Source organism: Alternaria atra (assembly GCF_907166805.1).
Source record: "Alternaria atra isolate CS162 genome assembly, contig: 28, whole genome shotgun sequence".
Lineage (NCBI taxonomy): Eukaryota > Fungi > Ascomycota > Dothideomycetes > Pleosporales > Pleosporaceae > Alternaria > Alternaria atra.
The window spans coordinates 54,412-77,923 of record NW_025091326.1 but is presented as its reverse complement, the minus strand read 5'-3'; the positions used below and the strand labels follow the sequence as shown (position 1 = coordinate 77,923).

General features: G+C 51.7%; 9 protein-coding genes across 9 annotated transcripts; 7 read left to right on the top strand and 2 right to left on the bottom strand.

Annotated features, from left to right (window-relative positions):
* Nucleotides 1–270: 270 nt before the first annotated feature.
* On the bottom strand, nucleotides 271–2,390 carry ALTATR162_LOCUS7056 (uncharacterized protein; the record flags this gene model as incomplete). The annotated part of the gene is made up of 3 exons (XM_043314682.1): nucleotides 271–1,567; nucleotides 1,633–2,112; nucleotides 2,161–2,390. The coding sequence occupies 3 exons, from the start codon at nucleotides 2,388–2,390 to the stop codon at nucleotides 271–273; spliced, it is 2,007 nt and encodes a 668-aa protein (XP_043170617.1).
* Nucleotides 2,391–2,882: 492 nt separating this feature from the next.
* On the top strand, nucleotides 2,883–3,328 carry ALTATR162_LOCUS7055 (uncharacterized protein; the record flags this gene model as incomplete). Its single annotated transcript, XM_043314681.1, has 4 exons — nucleotides 2,883–2,990; nucleotides 3,037–3,167; nucleotides 3,222–3,243; nucleotides 3,305–3,328. The coding sequence occupies 4 exons, from the start codon at nucleotides 2,883–2,885 to the stop codon at nucleotides 3,326–3,328; spliced, it is 285 nt and encodes a 94-aa protein (XP_043170616.1).
* Nucleotides 3,329–3,472: 144 nt separating this feature from the next.
* ALTATR162_LOCUS7054 (uncharacterized protein) lies at nucleotides 3,473–3,935 on the top strand (the record flags this gene model as incomplete). The annotated part of the gene is made up of 3 exons (XM_043314680.1): nucleotides 3,473–3,634; nucleotides 3,688–3,856; nucleotides 3,910–3,935. The coding sequence occupies 3 exons, from the start codon at nucleotides 3,473–3,475 to the stop codon at nucleotides 3,933–3,935; spliced, it is 357 nt and encodes a 118-aa protein (XP_043170615.1).
* A 235-nt stretch (nucleotides 3,936–4,170) lies between these two features.
* Nucleotides 4,171–5,042, top strand: ALTATR162_LOCUS7053 (uncharacterized protein; the record flags this gene model as incomplete). Its single annotated transcript, XM_043314679.1, has 2 exons — nucleotides 4,171–4,446; nucleotides 4,494–5,042. 2 exons carry the CDS (start codon nucleotides 4,171–4,173, stop codon nucleotides 5,040–5,042), a joined length of 825 nt encoding a protein of 274 aa, XP_043170614.1.
* Nucleotides 5,043–5,517: 475 nt separating this feature from the next.
* On the top strand, nucleotides 5,518–6,714 carry ALTATR162_LOCUS7052 (uncharacterized protein; the record flags this gene model as incomplete). The annotated part of the gene is made up of 5 exons (XM_043314678.1): nucleotides 5,518–5,562; nucleotides 5,620–5,680; nucleotides 5,732–5,811; nucleotides 5,864–6,468; nucleotides 6,522–6,714. The coding sequence occupies 5 exons, from the start codon at nucleotides 5,518–5,520 to the stop codon at nucleotides 6,712–6,714; spliced, it is 984 nt and encodes a 327-aa protein (XP_043170613.1).
* Nucleotides 6,715–7,284: 570 nt separating this feature from the next.
* ALTATR162_LOCUS7051 (uncharacterized protein) lies at nucleotides 7,285–11,167 on the top strand (the record flags this gene model as incomplete). Its single annotated transcript, XM_043314677.1, has 4 exons — nucleotides 7,285–7,347; nucleotides 7,398–8,753; nucleotides 10,425–10,867; nucleotides 10,918–11,167. The coding sequence occupies 4 exons, from the start codon at nucleotides 7,285–7,287 to the stop codon at nucleotides 11,165–11,167; spliced, it is 2,112 nt and encodes a 703-aa protein (XP_043170612.1).
* Nucleotides 11,168–16,468: 5,301 nt separating this feature from the next.
* ALTATR162_LOCUS7050 (uncharacterized protein) lies at nucleotides 16,469–18,133 on the bottom strand (the record flags this gene model as incomplete). Its single annotated transcript, XM_043314676.1, has 2 exons — nucleotides 16,469–17,597; nucleotides 17,649–18,133. The coding sequence occupies 2 exons, from the start codon at nucleotides 18,131–18,133 to the stop codon at nucleotides 16,469–16,471; spliced, it is 1,614 nt and encodes a 537-aa protein (XP_043170611.1).
* Nucleotides 18,134–19,928: 1,795 nt separating this feature from the next.
* On the top strand, nucleotides 19,929–20,813 carry ALTATR162_LOCUS7049 (uncharacterized protein; the record flags this gene model as incomplete). The annotated part of the gene is made up of 4 exons (XM_043314675.1): nucleotides 19,929–20,235; nucleotides 20,280–20,542; nucleotides 20,589–20,722; nucleotides 20,774–20,813. The coding sequence occupies 4 exons, from the start codon at nucleotides 19,929–19,931 to the stop codon at nucleotides 20,811–20,813; spliced, it is 744 nt and encodes a 247-aa protein (XP_043170610.1).
* Nucleotides 20,814–21,231: 418 nt separating this feature from the next.
* Nucleotides 21,232–23,367, top strand: ALTATR162_LOCUS7048 (uncharacterized protein; the record flags this gene model as incomplete). Its single annotated transcript, XM_043314674.1, has 6 exons — nucleotides 21,232–21,312; nucleotides 21,407–21,584; nucleotides 22,425–22,465; nucleotides 22,519–22,948; nucleotides 23,013–23,302; nucleotides 23,350–23,367. The coding sequence occupies 6 exons, from the start codon at nucleotides 21,232–21,234 to the stop codon at nucleotides 23,365–23,367; spliced, it is 1,038 nt and encodes a 345-aa protein (XP_043170609.1).
* Nucleotides 23,368–23,512: the final 145 nt, after the last annotated feature.

Below are 23,512 nucleotides of genomic sequence, written 5' to 3'. Positions count from 1 at the left end.
AGCCCGATTGATAAGAGTGGGGGAAGAACTATGTACTGAAGATAGTCTAGCTGCAGCGGGTATATGCTGGAGATAAGCATGTAACAAAAAGTAGTCTGGCTTGTATCAACCCCACCATATTGAGCCGTTGAAAGGCGCGTGATTGTTAAGACAGAACAATGCTAAGTCATACATCTATTTCCGTGAAGTTGATATCTTGAACTTTCCTTGAAACTCCCAAGCCGTGCACACAAAAACCAAAAATGCCAGAATGAAAGAATACACAGACTTCTATGTATCTCGCAGAAACTGCTCATAGTACTGGTCCATCCACTGCACAGCGGCCATGCCATTCTCCTTGGTGCCCTCGGCGAATCTCCGCACTGTACCAACATAGCCATCCGGGCGGACGTTGACTACAACAACCTCATTCTCATCAAGTTCATCAAGCCACTTGTCCATGCATGTTTGCTTCCGGGTGTCTTTATCGGGGATATCATCGAGATATAATGTGAACGCGGATTCGCGAAGTACGGCCGGTAGATCTCGAATTTCGAAGTTATTGCGATCCTCATCGGTTACTAAAGCATAGGTGAAGACACCGCTGACAGGTGTGTATCGCTCTGGTAGAACGAACTGGTCGTGAGGTGCCGCGAGAGGCGGCTGGACGGTATATGAGGCGTTGCCAGCAGCTGTAACACGCCCGACATACGAGTTGTTTCCCATATGCGAGTGACAAACATTCTCTAAGAAGGGCATTGAGGCGCGAATATTGTGGGTGAAGAAGTAGATACGGAACTGTCCGAGTGCAGGTATGTCGGTCTGAATGTCGACCGGGTTGGCATCAATGTAGCGCGTAACCTTTGCAGGTGGTAGTAGATAGCCTGGCTTCAGATGCCCTCTGCTATAACCTTTTGCTTGAACATTGAGGGTGTTGAGGTCGTAACTGACTCCGTAGCCAGAGATGAACGCGACGTTCTTCGTGAAGTTTGCCGCGAGCGCTGCCGGGTCTCCGTCGTGGAAGGCATTCGCGTGCTCGTAGTCGAAATCGATTAAATCCTTTGCGATCTTCTGTCGTTCCTGCTCATAGGTTTCGAGTAACGCAGGCTTCGCAAGTCCACGCGTCGCAAAGTTGAGTTTCCAGGCCAGATTCCAGGCATCGTGCATGCCTGTGTTCATACCTTGCGCCGCCTTGGGGGAATGAGTGTGACTAGCATCGCCAGCAATGAAAACCCGTCGCTCGTCGTCTGTGAAGCGCGCCGCGACTCGTTGTCCGATCTTATAGCGTCCAAACCACTCAACATTCTTCCACTCAAGCCTGTAAGGGTGCAATATGGCCTGCGCTCGCTTTTGCACGAACTCTTGTGTGGTCTGCTGCGCTCCGACCGCCTCTGTGGATCCTGGCCGCAGTTCGATGTATAAACGGGTCAGACCCCTCTCGCGAGGAATCATCAGTACAGACCCTAATGCATCTGACTGTATGACCACCTTGCTCCAAATATCGGGAAAGTCGGTGTCGAGTACACCATCCAATACACCCCAGACAGCATCGGTCGATGATCCCACAGGTGTCGCACCTGGTATGCACCTAAAGATGGGTGTACGATGTCAGTATCTGTCTCACATGCACCTTTGTATAGGGACATTACTAACCTGCGCACTTTAGAGTGGGCGCCGTCGCATCCAACTATGTACCGTGTGGCAAAAGTCTTCTTTGCGTGATTGACGTCTTGCTCACAATTAACCGTAAGTGGACGGATGGACATGGGCGTGTAGTCAAAGTCGATGAATGCGGTGTTTCGGGAAACGACAACGCCTCTTTCCCGCAGGTCGTCTTCCAAAACGCCTTCTACCATGCCCTGGTGTACTAACAGAATGTACGGATCGAGCAAGTCAACTACCGGTGGGTAGTGGATCTCCCGACCAGTGCGGTGAAGCGACTTCTCAGCCGACGACTTCCAGAAAGCAATGTCATAGATCTTGACACCCTTTCGTAGCAGCGGCTCGGCAATTCGCATCTGGCGCAAAGTCTCGATGGTCTTTGGCTGGATTCCATCGGCGCGTCCGGTCGAGGTGCGGTCGGGTCGGTCGTCAATAATGCGCGTCTTGATACCGTATCGTACCAGGTTATCACTATTGACGTCAGATTGCCATCTTCTTAGTTGGCACGAGGTTGCCTACGCAAGCATCAGACCAGCAGGCCCTGCGCCGACTACCATAACGTCGCTCATGAAGCTTGAGTAGTCATCATTCTTGGTATACGAGAACTGCGACGCAACCTCCAAACTACTACCCGATGAACGAGAATCGGTGTCTGGGATCGCTAGACCAGGTGCCATCTTCTGTCTTACCGACGTCGGCGGGCTGTTGGACGTTGAGCGCTTCATTAGGTTCCATAACGAAGGAGCCATGCTATAAAGCCAACGGTTTACAGTAATGGTCGGCCACTAGGAGCAAAGATGGGGGTCCGCAGGTACGGGAGAAGGATGGAGGGGCAGCGTGCGATTCTCTGTCGAACATCTGCCCATTTTCAACCCATTGAGGAGTGCCATGGCGTCTAGAGAAGTGCGTCAACGTGCTGCTGCACGCGAAAATGTTTTCTGCGATGGGGTGATGCGCCGCAAGGGGTAGCAAGAGACGCACGCACTCCGCCGTGAACGCGTTCAGTCCGGCGGGTGGGAAGTGCGCTCCCGTCCACCTCGGCATCCCTGCATCGTTCCCCCCACTGTTCCCAGGACCAGCAACACTATGTGCCTCCGAGGAGTACCAGAAGCCCATGGGCCTGCAGATGCCGCTATCTATACCATGTCGGCGTCGTGTACTTGTGTTCGGCACGCGAGCGCCGTTGATGTTTACATGAGCGACTTCCAGGCCTCTTTTGCAGCATCGCATCTACATCCAACATGGCGACTTCTGAGATGTCGCAGTGGCTGCAGACGGCCACAAAGAAGCGAACGATACGGGACGATGCCATACAGAAATTTACCGATGCTCAAGCAGCGCCAACCGAGGTACCATGCACTCGAGTGCACCAAAGACACACATTGACAACGCCAGCAACCCAATGGAAGCAGCGAATCTCAGAGCAATCAAAACTTGACAGCCATTGGCGATGCCGAAATCATCCTTGAGGCCATTATGTCGCGTGCTGTGACGGCATCGCAGCTGCTCTCTGCCTATATCAACCGGTGAGGTCCACGGCTTGCTCAGGTATCATGCCATTCTCACGCCACATCTTCCAGCGCCATAGACGCCCACCAACGAGTACGGGCCCCCACCCATATCCCATGCTTTAGATCCTGAGATTCGCTAACATCTACCTAAGACGAACTGGCACGTGCTCAACTGATAGCCCTATCCGCATCACGGAGCAATTGTTGACTTACGCAGCCTTACCGAGATTCTCTTCAACGATGCGATCGAGCAAGCAAAAGCATTAGACAGCTACTTTGAAGAAACTGGCCAGCTCGTGGGACCCCTCCACGGGGTGCCCATGACGCTCAAGGACCAGTTCGATGTCAAGGGCTACGACAGCACTCTGGGGTACGTTGGGCGCGCTTTCAAGCCTGCCCAACAAGATTGCGTGTTAGTGTCGCTGTTAAAGGAGATGGGTGCGATTATCGTTGCGAAATCTAATCTGCCACAGAGCATCATGGTATATCATGCCACGGACTCCATGTAAGGTAATCGGATGCTGAAACCTTCCAGTGGTGCGAAACCGATAATCCCTTGTGGGGCATCACGGTTCATCCAAAGAACCCCGACTTTACGTCTGGTGGCTCGACTGGGGGAGAGGCTACACTTCTATCGCTGCAAGGTACTGTGGTCGGCTGGGGCACGGACATTGGAGGCAGTGTGCGGATACCCTCTCACATGGGTAAGGTAGCCGTCACGAACACTCTATAAGACATTGAACTAACTTATTAATAGTAAGTTCTGAATTACTTTCGCCCTAGCGTACGCAGGAATGATTAGCAATAGCGCCTAACATTTTCCTGTCTACGTAGCTAAAGCAGCTCTGGGACAACGCATCTTAGAACCTACTCTGCAGTATTGTTCGTGCTAACAGCTTGATAGAACGGGCTATACGCACTGAAGCCTAGCAGCACACGCCTACCGTACCAGGGAGTATCTGTGTCAACCGATGGTCAAGAGCACGTTCCATCCGTCATTGGTCCAATGACACGGACCATGAACTCGCTAACGGCGGTCACCAAAGCTGTTATTGATGCAAGTCCTTGGGAGCAGGATCCGAAATGCTGCCCGGTATCGTGGCGATCCGAAGCCTTCGAAGATGCGGGTTCAAGACCGCTGGTAATTGCCATCATGCGTGACGATGGGGTCGTGAAATGTCATCCACCTATCACCCGCGTACTGAATGAAGTCGCCATGAAGCTCGAAGAGGCTGGGCATGAAATGATAACGTGGAACCCAGGTACCCTTCATCAGGAGTGTATTGACATCATGGTAAATGATCGAAACAATTCACTTAGTCCCGAGCTAACTAGGTTCAGGATCAGTACTACACTGCAGACGGTGGTGAAGACATCCGGCGAGACGTTGCTGCTGGCGGAGAACCATTCATTCCGCATGTAGAAGCTCTCGTCAACAAAGGCAAGGCAATCTCGGTTTACGATTACTGGCAGTTGAACAAAAAGAAGCTTGAACTGCAGAAGCGCTACCTTGACCTCTGGAACTCAACAAGGTCTGCTAATTCTGGCAAACCAATCGACATCCTTCTCACACCTGTCATGCCTCACTCTGCTGTACCTCACCGAAAATGTAAATGGGTTGGATACACGAAGGTCTTCAACTTTGTCGACTATCCGGCTGTCGTTCTGCCTGCTGGTCAAGTTTCGAAAGATCTTGATGGCGAAGCTGCGAAGAAGATGAGCGAGTATGAGCCTAGGAATGCAATGGACGACTGGAATTGGCAGACGTTCGATTTGGATACTATGGATGGCATGCCGATTGGTGTGCAGATCGTAGCTCGAAGACTGCAGGAGGAGAAGGCTCTAGGCGCGGCCACAGTCATTGATAGCATACTGAAGAAGCGGGCCTAAAGCCAGTCGCTGCAGACTCATGCAAAATTCCAGATATACAGTCTAGTGACAATCACATACCACTCGCCTGCTCACTGTTGCGATTGTTTCCACCGTCGAAATAACTCGACGTATCTTGTTCTACACTATAACCCAGATTCTAATACTACGAGTACTAAACAGTGTTTTGAAGGATGAGCGCTAATGCACGTGTACACGCGAACACGCGATGATAAGCCTTCCAGCAGCCGTCGGCAGGTACGATGAATCACAAGATACCCCCACCTTCCAATCGAGCAATCAGCTTTACCAGGTGGGTTGCCCTGCATCAATGATTCCGAGAATAAGCGGGGTATTTACGCCAGCTATCATGAGCTACGCGACCATCGTTCCTGTTGCACGTTTGGGTCAAATCTTACATCAATCTTCTCTACTCGTACAGCTGCGTGATCTTGCACTAAACTGTAACGTTGTTTTATCTTGAACAATAGGTATAATGGGCAAGAAGAAGGTCCTCGTAAGCTATGGCGTTGACATCGACGTAAGACTTCTTGTACGTAGCGAGCATGTACGCGATTACTGACAGGGCGCTTTACAGGCTGTTGCTGGTTGGCTTGGTTCGTACGGAGGTGAAGACTCTACGAGCGACATCAGCAGAGGTTAGTATTTTGTTTAAGGCAAGAGACTAGACAATAGCTCACATGGCACAGGTCTCTGGGCTGGAACAATAGGAACACAACGCCTGCTGAAGCTCTTCGACAAGTACGGGATCAAGGCAACATGGTTCATCGTAAACCTCGCATCTTTCCTAAGCCGACGTCTACTTATCTGACGCTCTACAGCCTGGCCATTCCCTCGAAACCTTTCCCGAAGATTGCGCCGCCGTACGAGATGCAGGCCACGAAATCGGCCTTCATGGCTACTCACACGAAAATCCCGCCGACATGACCTTCGAGCAACAACGCGACGTTCTTGATAAGACCTATAAGCAACTCACCGCTTTCTGCAACGGCAAACCTCCACGTGGGTCCGTAGCACCCTGGTGGGAAACTTCCAAAGAAGGTACAGAACTTCTACTCAGCTATGGCATTGAATATGATCACTCCATGTCGCACGAAGACCACCGTTGCTACTGGCTACGTACAGGCGATGAGTGGACAAAGATAGATTACAGCAAGAAAGCAGTGGACTGGATGAAGCCCCTTACCAAGGGGCAAGAGACTGGACTGGTGGAGATACCGGGGAGTTGGTATATTGACGATTTGCCGCCGATGATGTTCATGAAGAAGAGCGCAAACAGCCACGGGTGGGTAAATCCGAGGGATGTCGAGCAAATATGGATGGACCACTTCGATTACTTTTATCGCGAGTACGACGAATTCGTCTTCCCAATGACAATTCACCCCGATGTTAGTGGAAGGCCACATGTCGTGCTTATGCATGAGAGGTATGTTCGGTGAGACGGCGAATCATTGATAAGGGCACTAACTAGGGTGATAGGATTATCGAGCATATCAACAAACATGAGGGTATCGAATGGGTGACTATGGAACAGATGGCGGATGACTTCAAGAAGAATAACAAGGTGCCAGAGAATGCGATGATGCCGTCGCCACGTGGTGAGATTCTCAAGTTGCAGAAGGAAGGGAAGGCGTACTCACTGCTTGATTACGACGGTCCTATGCCTCAATAGTGATGATAGAGAAACGAATGAATCGCGAAACGTCGCGGGCCTTCCTGTCATTGTCTGCATTGCTGTGACTATTGTCTACATTCACGCCTGCCTGTCTCGGAATGATCGGAACAGACATCGGAAGCTCAAGCTTGGAGCTATGGCCACCGCGTTACTGCATACCCCTCACGCCAGCCATCTTCTATCCATCATCTCTCCCCCACTCTTGCACACATGCATCAACGCCCATCCGTAGACGCAATCACAATTTAATACCCACCAATCGAGGGTTCCCCCATCCTGGGCCTTCACCACACCATGTGCTCGGGATGCCAGACTAGCTCGATAAGCGCCACTGACCTGGCGTTGCACATTGGTCCAGTAATTGTCAGCTAACTAGCAGTCACGCGTGTGAATCGCGATAGGTGGGTGAAGATGGCGGTGCGTGATGACGATCGAGTAGTGACTGCGTGCCTGATGTGTTTATACACTTGATGTGCGTTACCACCGTTACGATGGCATTTGCTTTTTCCTAGGTCATTCAGTGTGAGATATACTTTCTTTCCTCGAGAACATTATACTTGTGACATCATGACCGGTGATAAACCCCAAGTTATTCAGAAGCAGCATAGGGCTGAGTCCAGTAGGCTCAATGTAGGTTTCCTCTATCAGGATTCTGAGTTCCAACTAATATTCATGGACAGGTTATTATTGTTGGCGCCGGTTTGGGTGGTCTTGGAGCTGCCATATCAATCCTTCTTGCCGGTCACAACGTTCACATCCTCGAATCTACCCCCGAGATAGGCGAAATCGGTGCTGGTATCCAATGTCTTCCCAATTCCTCGCGCGTCCTCATCTCCTGGGGTCTAGAGAGTTACCTCTCGAAACACGCTACCTCGCCACGACTGTGCAACATGATCGGCTGGAAAGGCAACAAAATAAGTGACATGGACTTTCATGAGTACGAGAAGGAGTGTGGTACACCCTTCTGGGACTTCCACAGAGCAAATTTGCACATGGGACTGTTGGAGCGCGCTGTGGAGCTTGGTGCGAAGCTCACTACAAAGGCGCGCGTTGTAGACATCGAATATGAGGAAGATGTGGGAAACAAGGCTACAAGAGCCATCGCTGTGTGTCAGGATGGTACAAGACACAAGGCCGATCTGGTGGTTGGCGCCGATGGCATCAACTCCAAGTGTAGGGAGATATTGCTCGGCCATGAAGATCCACCACTACTCACTGGTGATCTAGCTTATCGGCTGCTGCTCAACACCGAGGATATGATGAAGGATCCCGAGCTTAGAGGCTTCGTGGAAGACCCGCAGGTCAACTACTGGATAGGCCCGGATGCGCACGCTGTCAACTACGTCCTCCGTGGTGGCAAGCTATTCAACATGGTGCTACTAGTGCCAGATGATATGCCCGCTGGCGCGAATACACTCGCTGGAAACGTCGAAGAGATGCGTGCTCTATACAAAGACTGGGATCCACGGATACCCAAATTGCTGGCGCTGTGCCAGTCTGTAGCCAAGTGGCGCTTGATGATCCGACCTGGTCTCGATCCCACATGGTCTCACGAGACTGGCGCATACACAATACTGGGTGACGCCGCGCACGCCACTCTCCCGTATCTCGCGTCAGGCGCTGGTATGTCGTTGGAAGACGGACACGTCCTTGGTTTATGCCTAGGCAGGGTAAAGAGCAAATCTACGACTGAGAAGAAGCGCGCGTTAGCTGTCTACGAGCGCTGTCGTCGTGAACGCACTGAGCGCGTTGTCTCGCGCGGAAACCGTCAGCAATACCTTTACCATGTCCACGATGGCCCTGTACAGCAAGAGCGTGATAGTATGCTTCGTGCCTTTGGTGAATTCAATGGTAAGGGGAGAGTAAGCAAAGAGCAGTACCAGGAGAAGGGACTGAATGTTGGCGACGATCCTTTAGCATGGAGATGGGGTGGCGTCGGAAGTTGGCTCATCACCTATGTCTGTGAGGAGGATGTTGAGACCAGGTGGAGGGAGTTTGAGAACGAGAGGAGAGCGGAGGTCAGGGGGAGTGAGGAGGTAAGGGCTGTGTTGTAGAGTATACTGCATAGCGATGCCATACCTATGGTGGGTGGCTTCGTGAGGAACATACAGTGCATATGCCATCTGATCGAATTCAGTTGTGTAACTCCTACGCTTTGGTAGTTTCCATTGTGACATACCAAAGTTCCACCAACCACAAGTCTAGTAAAAGATCTCAAGTCTACTTACCAGAGTACAGCTCGATTGCTTGTTCGCAATACGAGCCTACGCCACACACGACAGGGCATTGCATGAGCTTGCAGGCATCAGCGCCACAACATCACGGCACAGCCACAATCACCCGCAGACCATCGCTCACGTATCAGAAAGGAGGCAATATGACCGCCTCAGTCTCCTCGAGACGATATCGTCCAGGCTTCTAGTCAGGACACGAATTCACCCACGTGTCAAGCTCTGATTATCGCCCTCGAAACGACGTGGCAATCCGGCAGTGGTTACACGCACAAGGCTGAGCCTTCTGCCTCTGCCTCGTCTCTAGCGGGGTGTTGAATCGACGCCTTGGATATACAGCGGAGGGATGGTATTGTTTCAATTGAGATACTTGCATAATCCGCCTCATTGTTTGGGATACGCTGAGTTATGCGATTGATGCCCGACGTGGTATAACACAATAGAGCGTGCCGCCTGCTTTCTGGTTCATGTTAGCTCCCGTCTCTTCTGCTGTGCCCTGTGGGGCATATATCCTGGATACGAGGTACTGTTGTACCGCCACAACTCATCAGATTTAACTTGGCTCAGCCACGACCAGCCACTCGCCGAGCGTTGCCCTACCCGCTGTGGGCATCAAAGACGTTGTCTTTACTGGCTGTATGGCTAGTCCTGCTCGCCCATCAGTGGTACCAAGATGGGACGGGTAGCTGAGATCGCTCCAGATGCCTTGCGGAACTGGAAGCATTCTCCCCACCCTTGCAGCATCATTATAGACGACTGAAGCAGGTAGACGGGCTAGGGTCATCCCAGAAGGTCTTCAGGACAACCCGATCGGATCCTGACACGATGGACCTGCCAGCACATAGCCCACGCCGAGGTAATACGATACTTCTTCCTGAGGCCGCCTTCTCGAGTTCTACGCCCCGGCATCAGCGCCATCCGCCTTCTTCGAAGACTTGGGATTCGTCCACGTATGATCAGGACCGGTGAGCCAGAAGGCAACTAGTCGCCAGCTCATCGCAGCAACGAGGCAACCAATACAGCCAACTATGAGTGGACAGCATCCGCTGCGAAAGCGATTTTGCACCATAACCCTCGTCTCAGAATCCCTCTGATTATGCGTTGTCCACGCAAGGCACATATGATGAGCTGTGCGATTTCGAAGTCATAACTCGATTACTGCAGCCACTGAGCGTCTAGTAGCGATGAGCTTTGTGGTCCTGATGTGACTGGTCAAAAACCACTTGTTAGTCGGCTTTCGAACTTTGAATGTATTTGCAATCGCACGCCTCACTTTGTATGCCCTAGTATCCTGTCAAATCTAGATAGATTGCTAGACATAGATCCGGCATACGATGCAACCATGATGCCGGTACAAAATGATCGATCATACGGATTTACCCATCGCGTTGACGATATGGTGAGTAAAGTGGCCCAGATCTCGTCACGATATGACCGAGAATATTGGAGTTGTTTGCTGAGCTACATTTGAAGCAGAGCGATCCAGATGATCAAAACGACAACGAGGCGTACCACGCTTCAAACATCGCCGACGAGCGCACACTTGCATGGGCCTACAACTTGGATTCGTTGCCATCGGAGGAGTTCGCTGCCTACAACTGGCCACCATCCATATACGAAGCAGCACAGAATGTATATCCGACGTCTCTGCCGCCAAGACAACCTTACGTTCCGGCCCATAATCACTCGATGTCGGTAGAAGGGTGCTGGCAGCCATCGTCTACGGCAGTATTCTCCCATCCAGACCGAAGTCGGTATCTCAAGCCGTTGCAGGTGAATAGCATGAACAGAATGGACGGCGAAAATCTTGTCACACTGGGCTACCCAGATTTTGGACCAGGCTCGACGACAGACGACCTAACACCTTCAGTTTCCGAAAGTGCTAACGAGAACGAAGATGTCAGCTCAAGCATAGCTAAGTACGTAGACCAGCATACTTCGTTGACTGACATTACTGACTCAAGTGAAGCAACAAGCCAAGTCTGCGCTGTCCTGTCTGCGTGGACAAGCCGCCATTCACTGGCCAATATGCACAGAGAAATTTGAACCGCCACATGGAGAGGCATGGTGCATGCACCACAGCAGGAAATCACAGAAATATCCGTTGCGAGCAACCAGGATGCACGTCAACGTTTGGGCGCGAAGATGCACTGCTTGTCCACCTCCGACGGAGCCATCCGGAGCTGAATACTCCACCGGCGAAGAGGCGGAAAAGGTGATGCCAGGCTCTGAATGCTGCGCCCATCTGCTCCGCATTCCTAGGAGTCGTTGTTAGAGTATTCTATTTCTGATTCACGAGCTGTGTTTGTAGGCATTCTTTAGGCGTTCTCGAGGCGTTCTTTGGGTGTTTCGTACTCGCTTCATTTGAGGAAACAGGCAAGAAAAAAAACATGCGTGCTCGGAGACCTTGCACATTCGTTCGTTGGTCATTTGTACTACAACCCTTCAATTCATGATGTTAGAGTAAAGTTAGCGTAACGTTGCCTCTCGAATCAAAACCTGGTACAACAAACCCAGTGCAAATAATTTAACGCATCTACCCTTCAAGGTCATTCTTTCGAGTCATTGATCAAAGCAGTAACGAAGTTATGTGCCGACGCGGCGTCCCGGAACTAAATCACTCAAAGAACCTCAGGAATTACTATCAACTCTACCGATGAGAGAGTAATCCAGGGGCTCCACAGCTGAAGTTGCTTCGTTCCAGTATTACAGACCAGCCTATGGCGACCTCGGTGTCAGTGCGACCAAATACGCCCAACGTGGGACCACATGTGCAAGGTTCCGGATCGACTTGGTAGAGTGATCTGGACAGCTTCTGGGTATCTTCGCATATGATTCCACTAGCTTCCTCGTAGGGTTCTGCGTGCAAGGCACTATCTTGCCAGTATGGTCAATTAGTTCTGATCATGTATCTGCTGCCGAATATGGCGAAGGCCAGCCGCGGGCCAGACTCGCCACCAAACCCTCCGAGCGCATTGACCACTCCAGCGACATAATCAGTGAGCATGGTCGGCTAGGGAGTCAATTTCAGGCTTCGAAATTTGCTGTCACTGCATTCGACAGAACCATCTAACGTGTAAAGCTCGCGGAGAAGGCAAACTTGTACGTCCAACATGCTCATATGCACACCGCTTTTTCTCGCGCAGGTCCTTCGAATTTTTATCTCCATGCAATACATCGCAGACTGTCGACGTCGAATAGAAGGGTTTTGGAAAGGTGCGAAAGACTGGAGAGGTGCCACGAGTAATGCAGTCGACTTACCGCTGGGGGTATGTCCAAAACCCCTATCACAACCGATTTCGATCAGTGCCTGAAGGCCATGCAGGCGCGTATCGTGCCATACAGCGGGAACCCTGTCCACAACAGTACTATCTCTTCGAATGCCTGTCCGAAGATGTAAAGCAAAAGGTGACAAAATGTAATACGCGCAGTGGCCTATCTTGCGACCTAAACATTAGGTGTATGTATGCTTCCGCTACCCAGACTTTGTTTACTACGAGTCATGCTGTTATGCAGCCATGTGCGTCATCATGACACCTAGAGAAAACGGCGGATAGAGAGATTTGGGCGTGGCTAAGCGTAAATGGACTTTCTTTGTTCCGTAGGGCTGGGTCGAATCCACAGTTTTGAAACCGAGTAGCTGGGAACGTATTCTCGTGGTGGTGATGAATTGGATTGAGTTATAGAGGAGACCATTTCTCTGAAGGGTACCCCTCTTGTGTTTCGTTCTCTGAGCCGTTACAGCCTGTATATATCCAATGTTCATGGGGTAGCGACGAAAAACATCTGGCTCGGATTATGATCTTTGGTGACATGATCGTCTGTTGTAGTCCACAATATTGCCTTCGCTGATATCGTTCTCTTGGAATATCATTCGCCATACGGAAAGACACTCCCTACCAATAGGGAAGCTGTCGGCCCGGTCAAATTTATCGGTAAGGCGTGGAAAGGGTAGAGCAAGTTCCACTATTAGCCGGCGCTGCGCCGGTCACGAGCCGTCCCGTCAACGCACTTTGTCTTGCAAGAAAGCATTGTCGATACTGCAATATGTGTGCCTGAACAAGAGAGCCCTTGATAAGCACCAAATATTGGCGAAGCGCTACGCAGCTTCGTATTCGTCACAGTTCCGCTGCAAGTAAGACGTGCAGGAAGCACAAGGCGTGCTGGCATGGGTGAGCCAGGCTAGGACGCATAACATACTCGCCCGTTTCGTCCGCCGTTACGCTTATTACTGATACCCGCGATATCGACATCATAGCTCTGGGTTCATCTAGAGACTTGCTGAAACCGTAGGTGGGATGAGCTAACGACGTGGACATAGGAACCCTCAGGCGTGGTTATACCTACACGTCGGCTTGAGAAATTGAGCGCCTTGTAGTCATCGGCGATGCCAGTGCGCATTAGACCACAATGACGCGTGAGCACTGAACGAGTGTGTGGGTGACCATATCTGCACATGGCATCAAGGTACCCCGGCAGGGCATGGCCTTATGTGCACTTCCTAGTATATTTGCCTGCTTCTTGGAGTGGTCTTAGAGAGAAGGCGTCCCGTCGCGGCAACCGCAGCCGCGCGCATGCCGTAATTTTGCAATACACCCTAGGCGGCAAAGGCCACCGCATAGAGGCTAACCACGCTTCTCATGTTCTGTGCCACATCCGGTGTCACTATAGCATACCTGATTGACGTGAACATCAACTAACGATCGTTGCACAAGCCCTTGCCCTTCAAGCTGAGACGCAGATATGTTGACGGGGCAGATCCGCGTTCCGGTTCGACAGACAAGTACACAGTTAGGCGCGATGTGCCCTGGCGTTGACCTTGCCGGTCTCCTTGTGTAACGGGCTGTTGTGCCTCAGCTAAGGGTCGTCCACCGGCCGCAGCGCGTCTTCTGTTCCAACTGAATCACTCGTTGTTGAGTACGCATAGCGGCATAAACACTGTGCGTATCCTAGGTCACCCAGAAGACCACTTTTTTGATTGTCAGTTCTTTTTGAATCTCCCTGATTCGGACTTGTAAGCCTCATTTTCTGTAGGTTGATCTTTGGCTGGAGAGTAGGAAACTGACAGAGACATAGCGCACTGAGGTGCTTCGCTAGACTCAACAGCTAGCTTAGTGACACCCCCAAAACAGCTTTACGTCACCTCATGGGAGTCATCAGAATTGTTCCGTTGGAGAGCTTGTTCAATTTCGAACATCTGTACGGGCAAAATCTTCTCAGACGATTCCCAAGACAGTTCCGGGAACCATCGGCTTCATGGCGTATGATCAGACGCAGAGGCGTGACGAGGCGTCATGGTCGCAAGAGGACGAAGAGTATAGGAGAAGAGCATCGTTCGCACCCGTAGTGGTTTGTGGTAGTAGAGCTGAGCAGGCAATGAGGATAACCTCTCCTTTATCCGGACCTGGAGTGTACACCCAGCGCTGGCCCCAAGTGCCCGCGTATGCCCAGCCTCACGGTGCCTACTATCCCCACCGTGGCTACCAACAAACACTTCCGCCAGGACACAACACTGTCGGCAGTAGTGTATACCAGTCGCACTCTAACGCAGTAGTTTATTCGCAGAGTGCTCCCGTACCGTCGTATGGATATACAATGCCGCAGCCTTATGCTAACCCGTATGAGTACGTGTATGCTACGCGATGAATGTTAGACGTCTGCTGACCAGGCAATAGTCACGGAACTGCTTATTCAACAGCCAGTTACCCAATGAACCAGGGGTACACTACCATAGAAGCGGCTCATGTGCCTCCGTCACCTTCGTCCGCTACATCAGGCTAGTATGTGGTGCTCCTGGAGTTTGCTGGCTGATGCTGATGTTGGTGTGAAGCCAGGGACCACCATACTCTTATGCTGCTCCAACGGCGAACGTCTGCGCATCACCTCCCGATGCCATATACCCCATACCGCCAGTCCAATCGCTAGAGAGATCTGCGATCGATGCGGAGTACAGCGTGCCCTGTCCGTATCGCTGCGGCACCGTCTTAACAGGTGTACACGCTCTGGGAAACCTGACGCGTCACCTCAAGACTCAAGCTTGTGTCGGATCTAATCGAGCCAAAGCCCGATATCCGTGTCCAATCGAAGGTTGTGGCAGGCAGTACGCTCGCTCGGATGGGCTGAGAGTCCATATGCGCAGGCGACACGGTGCGCCCCCTCCCGTACCGCGGACCGATGGCGTCGTGGACGATGATGAAGATTGAACAAGCTTTGGTAGGTGTGGTCCCTAGGGTCGGTCAAAGCGGCCCGATAGAGCCGGTCTCAAAGACGGGCAGCACGTTTTGTGTACTCCAAGTTTCTTGTCAATCACTCCTCTCTTTTACATCTCATTCTGTCTCTTTCCGCGTCCTTTCTTTCATAATGCCAATACCTTAGAGGGGTTTTCTTTGAGCAGACATTGATGTTTGTGTTGAGATGAGTGATTACTCTGGGTCGGTACTCGATAGAGGGTCCGGGTCGTTAGCTGCGCTTTCCGCCGTGAGCCTCGAGGAACGTGTTCACATTGGATGTTGCTTGTTCATGAGAGTCATAGAAATAGAGATAGAAACATGGCAGAAGCAAGCTAGTCTCATCATCGGCTGGTGTGAAGCAGTGGGGTGAAGTGAAGACAGTTCAGAGGGCAAGTACACACGACGATGGAGGTCGATGGCAGGGGCTGGTGTCAACGACTCGTCGATCAGCCCAATAGGAAGGATCACCCGGTCGTCTTGGGCAAGAGCGGTTAGTCCATCGGTCGCGGTCCATCGTAAACTCAGTTTCACCTGCGCCTTAGCCCATCCAGAGCGGAAATTTGCCAGGCATCATCGGAGTGGGTGATTGTCCGGAGCATTTCGTGGTTCATCAATTCTTCCATCTTACTTGTGTAACTTCGGTATGCACGAGGAGATAGAATAAGCATGCTGCTGGAATCATCAATCACCTGGCCTGCGATTCTGATGGAAAAAGATGATGAGAGTTGCATTATTTCCACTGAAGCGGAAGACCGCTTTCTACAGTACTAGGTGTCTGACGTCGAAACAATTCATATCAAGGGCATTGTGTGTATTCGTAACCTTTCGCATGTGTGACTAAACATGAAGACGTTACTGGCTCTTCATGCAGCGAATACTGTGGCTCGCCAATAGCTGTTTTTCGCTACCGCAAGGTTCAAGGATGGTGAAATCTCCGTGACCAACATCCGTCAGCCACGTTGTCGTGTACCCAAGACCAAGTCTCAACTTGCGAAAAAACGACAGAGCGAATTGCGAGCCCCTCATAACCGATCTTGTTCTTGACGATGTTGATATTTGTCATTACTACTCTGTGTGGGTGTTCTGACCACAAGGTATGCGTTATAGACATTAGTCCTCCGACTCCAAGATATGTGATAGGAAAGTAAATACGACCGCGACAGTGGTATAGCGTAAATGCCCAGAATCAGATTGAGACCCAATGCGCGCCAAGAAACAAAGCAAGCGAAAGAGATGCGCCATGTGGCAGCCGTCGGTAGTCCAAACAGGTGAATAAAAGGAAATGATGCTTTAAAGGCTTGTAACTCGTGCGCCGGCCGGAGGCGCTGAGACTCGGTGTGGCCTCAAATTGATAACTGACTCCAACTCTCTCAGCATGTTGGTGCTCGCATCCCGCTGCTCACGTAACGAAGCTTGCCGAAGGCGGTCGTCTTGGATCTTCTGCATACGCTCTTCTCTCGACATGGTGGCTCTGGTCTTCGGAATGGCAATAGCTTCGAACACTTCGTCGTCGGATGTGCTGCCTTGATCGCTCGACGGAGCACTCTGATGAGGACTCAGCAATTCGCCATTAAGAGCACGCAGTGCATCAGACGGACTGCCTTCATCGACCGCAGTCAGACCGCCTAGGCTTGGAACAGGCGAGCGCAACCCACTCGATGCTTGTGAGATCCTGCGCTCGTGCCGATCGATATTCAGGGCGAGCGCATTTTTGCCTGCTTCCCAAGCTTGTACCAAACTCTTTAGATCGGCACCGATCGAGTCGTACTGGGCAAGGAGGGAGTGGCCCAGGTCAGTCACGTCTTCGGTATCTTCTAAGCTTTTACTAGTCTCCTCGCGGAGTACTTGCATCTTGGCTTGCAGGCCTCGGATTCCACTTGACAACCCCGACAATTTGCGCACGGAATTGCGGATCTTCTCCCGACCAGGGGTCGGTGCTACCTTGGCTGGCGACGGGAGTATGAACTGCTCTTCTTCAGCGAGCACGCGGTTGAATTTCTCGCTCCATTCTCCAACAGGCCGGGCCGTATTTAGCATTGAATCGACCACTGTCGACCATCGCGCGAAATCGGGTTTGCCGCCGTCTGCCTCCATTGCCAGGAGAGAACAGAGGTAAACACGTCGTAGAGTTGACAAGCGATACTGCAGAATCCGTAGCGCTTTCAATGTTTCGGCGTCATCGAATTCAGAGTCGCTGTAGCCCAAGGCTGCTTCCTGCATGTCCGGATTGCTGATCTCGTAAACGTCTAGATACTTTTCCAAGTCGTCCTCTTGAATTAGCTGGCTCAGGTTACGGCATTGTTCGGCAAGGATGGGGACGACGTCGGCGTATGCAGCTCGGAGGTTCTTTCGTAGTCTCTGACAACGGCGAACCTGTCCCTTCTCTTCGATACGTGATATGGGAGGCAAGGGGCTGCTCCTGCGCGGTGTTAGTACGTGTAGCACGGAATTTAGACGGAAGATGACCTACAAGCGATAGCCACGTGAAACGAGTTCCACTTCTTGGATTAATGCGAGCGCAGATGACGTTGAGGCTTCGAACGCTTGCAGGTTTGCAACCAAATCAGACGCGCCCTTTACTGCCTCTTGTCTTAGGTATTGCAGCCACTGTCGTCGCATGTAGGTATAACCGGCTGTAGCGACAGCAGCGAATACCAGAACCACCAGCAGGGTTCTGCTCTTGCTAAAGACAGGCTGGCGTCGCGACCAGTGCACCAGCCATGCCAGTGCGAAGGCAGTTGTACCCGTGACGGCGGCGCCGATGGGGCTTATCCTGGCGACCTTGAATTCGTGAGAGGCGAGGCGTCCGTCCGTCGCGAAGCTGGGAATGGCGGATGCGCGCAGGCCTCCCTGTTCCCCGAGCAGCTGGGAAGCGACGATGAGGTAGCGGAACTGCTCGAGGAAGCGTTCGTTGTCGGCGCGTCCGATGCGGGAATTGACGGCTTTCTGCACCATGTTAATAACCATCCATCATGGTACTGGGGGAGAGGTCGCAGTCGTACCGAACATGCCGTGTGTATGCGAGCGATGGAGCCATGGCGGGCGTGTATTCGTAGCGGCTGTGGGAGCTTGTCTCTTATCCTCGATTGCAGCGTTGAAGGCCCGCGGGGTGCAAAGCTCTGCGGAAAGGTGGTGGACGGGGAGGTGTCGGGTGATCCAGTACCTTCTCCTAGACACGACGGTTAATATCCATGGCGTAGCGCATCGTCATAGTGCCGGGGTCTCCCACCTTGAAGCAACTGCGCAAGAGGCGAGTCGTCGGATATCATGTTCTCCATGTCGCTACCGCCGCATGGTGCGATTTTGGTTGTCGTCGTCGATTCCCGCTCGATCGCTTGTGATAGTTGCGGGTGCTCTAATCCAGAGACGGAAGGTGCCCGTGATATGGAGATGGCGGGGATGGCAGCTGCAGGGGCGGCGGGCGCGTGGTCGGCGTGGGGCCCAATGGTGGGAACTGTCAAGCAACGATGAGGTTTGTTGTTGTTATTGTTGTTATTGGCGGAAGCAGGAGGGAGCGTTGGAGACACATGGAGTGGTTCGAGTAGTCGACTAGTAGTAGTACTAAGGTCGGGGTCCGGGAAATGAGCCAGTAGTCTGTGATTGGCATGAAACATTCATGGGGAACGTTCGCTCGTTTACGCACTGGCAGCACCCCCCTCAAACATGTTACCCCTTGTTCCTTGCATACGCGCGCGTAACCTCGAGGCGCAATTGTTGGTGGCTGTCATGTCACCTCGAAGCTGTACGACCGGGTAGACCGACGACTATCTTGACCGCTCCTGTGAACTGAACATACAGCTAGCTGAGAGCGTGCCCCCCTCTTGAGCCTGCGGAACAGCGGCGAGTCAGTCGCATAGCCTCACATATTCTCTGAACCCATGCCATCCTAGACGTTGAACGGACCAATGTTCCCCATCGCACTTCCGACCCGTCTAAACGATACTAGTGGATTACTCGCTGTTCGGCTGATTAAACATGCTCGGCTTTCAACACGTCCGCAATAATGCGAAGAGGCTCTTTTGTCGTATACACCGTCAAGTATCAGCTCGCTCCATTGTAATCGATAACAATGCCGATGACGTACCTGCAGCATTGCATCTGCAACGTGGGCAGCTTGCAGATCCCGCAAAAGCAACTTCGTAGTTCCATCGCAATTCTCCGTGCTGAGCTAATCGGGACGTGAGAGCTTCAGGCTTGAAGCTCCAAGCTTACAAAGCACGACATGGCAACCTTGTAAAACATCTTGACAAGAACGACTTCAATGTCCCGGCGCGGAACTGGACCGCAGGCAACGGAGCAAATATCTTGTGTCTACAAGAAGATTCCACAGTCTTTCGCCTCCTTGCCACCACTTCTCATTTGCTCGGGTTTAGCTGCTATAGCCATGAGCATGGGGGTCGTTACGGAATGGTACTGCTTTGGCGCAACCCGCAGACGCGCATCTAGCTACGTCCGTTTACGTGGATGAGCCTGGGCTATTCCGATAGCTCACACAAGATCTGCTCATGACATTCCGTCAGTCACGTTTTAACCTCCAGTGTATCCGGGCACTAAGCAAGAATGCTTTGCCTGTGCCGGGTACAGCCACCAGGATGAGCCGCAGCTTTCCAAGCAGGCCCGTCTAGCAGACCATGTCTATGTACATGCTGGTTCGACGGTTGCCTCATATATTGTGTTTGTCACGATTACATAGAGCATACGCCTATTGCTTTTTATTCTCTGGTCTTTACACCTATTTCTTCTTGCCGACATGGATGACAGTATGATACAAAGGTTGATGGAAACTGTCGAACTCATAAACGCCAATCTCGATACATCTCCTGCCTCCTGGCGGGACCAACTGCCAGCAATCCGCAACACAACCGCCTCTTTCGAAATAGTTGATGCGGTTCCGGATGAAGAACGCAGAAAATGGCAGTTGCCGCTTATCAGCGTCTTTCAGCGTGTGGCCTTTGCCGATGCTGATAATGGTGCTGTTCAAGACTTAGGGGACTGGTGTCTGCGTCAGCTAGTGACCTTGCTGCAGATATATCCAGAAAACGTTGACATTCTAACTTGTAAGTTCCTCCGACGCTATAGCCATCACCGCTGATTGTCACAGTAATTGGTCGAAACTGGTTGCTGCGAGCGCAAAAAGCTTTGTCAAGTATTGCGCGGACAGAGAGAAATTCTTTTAGCAGCGATACAAGCAATTTTAGACTCCTGAGCTCAACGACAAGGGGCTTGGTTGAAGCCGAACAGCGACTACACCAAGCAGTCTATATCGAAGCCCGGGGATTGTTGTTACCAGCTACCGACTATCTCCAGCGCGCAGTATACGTAGCAACAGAACAGGGCGTCGTCACCGGCCATCTTCTGTCTATGGTGAGTAAAGTTTCGGCCAATATCTTGTCTCGTTAACCTTGTACAGGCTGCCGAGGCGTTTATGAGTCTTGGAAACATCACCTCGGTCATGGCCAACGGTCGGTATTTTCAGCAAGCAATTGCTTATCTACGAGCTGCAAGAGAGACCCCGAATTACTTTCTATCCCCCCATCTGGAACAGTAAGTACTTGGCTCACATTACTAAACAATGCGTTAAGCTGACATGTCAAGGTACCTGGAGGGATACGGTCCTCTCTATGACGATGTGTGATTATGATTAGGAGGAATTTCCAGGCAAATAGGATACGCAACAATGAATCTTCTCAGTCGCTCTACCACACGTGTTGAAGGTGTTGGCAGGTGCTCCGAGGCGTGATGCTGTCAAGGGTCCACGCACGGGCCATTCTCCACTTCCGTGCACCGAACACCTCCACCACGTCCAGAGGTATCACGAGCAGCCAACATAGCGTCATCGCACGTCTTGGAGCCTTTCCGAACATCCCGTATCTATCGAAAAGATTCCTGATATCTGCATATTCGCGCGACGTCGTATCCGAACCTCCGTTGACTCGCCCAACCGGAGCAGCAACCATACGGCCGAATCAAACACCCGGCTCTTGACCGATTACCTCCGTAATATCTAGCAAGACTTTGACGTTGCAGGCGCTCAACGCGATACTACATACACAATGGCGGCATCAGCCTTGGACCAAGAGCGACAACTCGCCATCGACCCAATCGTCGCAAGCAGCGTTCAGCACAACACCCAGGTACGCCTACCACCAAGCCACACCAGATTATTCGTGGAATGTCAAAGTCACCTACCCATCGTCGTTCTCATCCACTGACTCGTACTTGCTGTAGGTCGTCTCCAACATCCGCAGCCTTACCGCATCGCTGTTCGGTGTCGCCGCCGGCACACTGGGCCTCGAGTCGTACGCAGGCTTCATATTCTATCTGCTAGGTTCGCTAGTGGTGTCAGTGCTGCTCTTTGCGCTCAAGACAGATGGAAAGCCTGGCGCATACTTCTACCGGCCACTAGGTGACTTGTGGCTCGGCGATGTGTTTGGGGGCTTGAGTGGATTCGTGCTTACCTGGACGTTATTCTATGGCTTGGTCAGGGCGTGAGGCTGTAGAGCTGTAGAGTGCAAGATGAGCGGACACTTGGAATGCGGACATATGATAACCACGGATGCGGTCGTGTTGGTGGACTAGGGGAGGCGTTAGCCTTCAGAGCTCACTAAAATCGGACAAAGGCACGAATGATGGAGCTTTGAGATGCCCAATATCACCAGGGAAGAAACGCACTACTGCAAGCCAGGAAGTGGGAAGTTATTGCCATCCATAACAGAGGCGAGCAGTGCTGGAATGAGCGACAGGTGGTTTAAGGTACGGATGAGTTGTGCTTGCATCGTCCCATCATGATACCCATTTCAGTACATCAAATTCCGACATACGTTTCGCAAATTCTGGATTTGCTATGATCGTGCTTCTCTCTGATTGTTGCAAACATAATGGTGGGTCGCAGACCATACTGCCATGTCACAGTTTCAACGAAAGATGTGCCAGCTTTTATTGTCATGAGCGAGGTACTGTGTATTCCTAAAGCCATGATATCTCCTACTACATCCACAACCACTCAGGCGCATAATGTAAGGTCTTGGCGACACTTTATGCCCTGTGCTGATTTAGCGCGTGGCCGACGCGTTTGCCAACCACTTTCGCGTTCCCCTCCATTGATTGTTGCCTCCACCGCAATTGTCTCCTGCACAACCACGCTTTGTATACCCCCTTCAGCGTTACCGTACCCTCTTAATCTCACTTCACATCCAACAGTATGTGTTTTACGCTGCATGTAGCGAGCGAAGCTAATAGTCTGCAGTGCTTGAGGCACGCTTAAACCAGGCCAACGTCCTGAAGAAGGTATGTACATTCACGCAACAAAGCTTAACATAAGCCATTCTAACACTGAGCAGGTCGTCGATGCCATCAAGGACCTCGTACAGGACTGCAACTTCGACTGCAATGACTCTGGTATCGCGCTCCAAGCCATGGACAACTCGCACGTCGCTCTCGTTTCCATGATGCTCAAGTCCGAAGCTTTCTCTCCCTTCCGCTGCGACCGCAACATCGCGCTCGGTATCAACCTCGGATCTCTCACAAAGGTGCTGCGTGCTGCTGGAAGCGACGACATCCTCACCATCAAGGCGGAGGATGCGCCAGATGTTGTCAATCTGGTCTTCGAGACCAAGAGCGCAGCTAGAATCAGCGAATATGACATTAAGCTCATGGACATCGACCAGGAGCATCTGGGTATTCCCGAGACGGACTACGCAGCCACAATCACGCTGCCTGCTGCTGAGTTCCAGCGCATCTGCAGAGATTTGAGTGCATTGTCAGAGTCGGGTACGTCTTTTGAAACATGGGACGGCGCGGCCGAACATTGAAGCACGAACTAATGTCTATCTAGTTTCGATCGAATGCACCAAGGAGGGTGTCAAGTTTGCATGCTCTGGTGACATTGGTTCGGGATCCGTCATCCTCAAGCAAGATCCTAGTGTCGACAAGGAGTCCGAGGCGGTCTTGATTGACATGAACGAGCCCGTGTCGCTCACCTTCTCGCTGAAATACCTGACCAACTTCTGCAAGGCCAGTGGTCTGTCAGATTCAGTCAAGCTTTGCCTTTCCAGCGAGGTGCCTCTGCTTGTCGAGTACGCTCTCCAAGACAACAGCTACCTGAGGTTCTACCTCGCACCCAAGGTAAGGACCCAATTCATACTGCACAGTAACGTTGCTAATTTGAGTAGATTGGCGACGAAGAGTAAACGCATCATGATTTTATTAACACACGAGCGGCATGTTTTCTGGATAGATGTGGGGGGATTTGCGGCGCAATGGCTTTGATATGCATCGAGCGTCTGTTAGGTTCATGGTTCTGGCGTGCGACATTGGCGAGCACGCGGTCCCGCG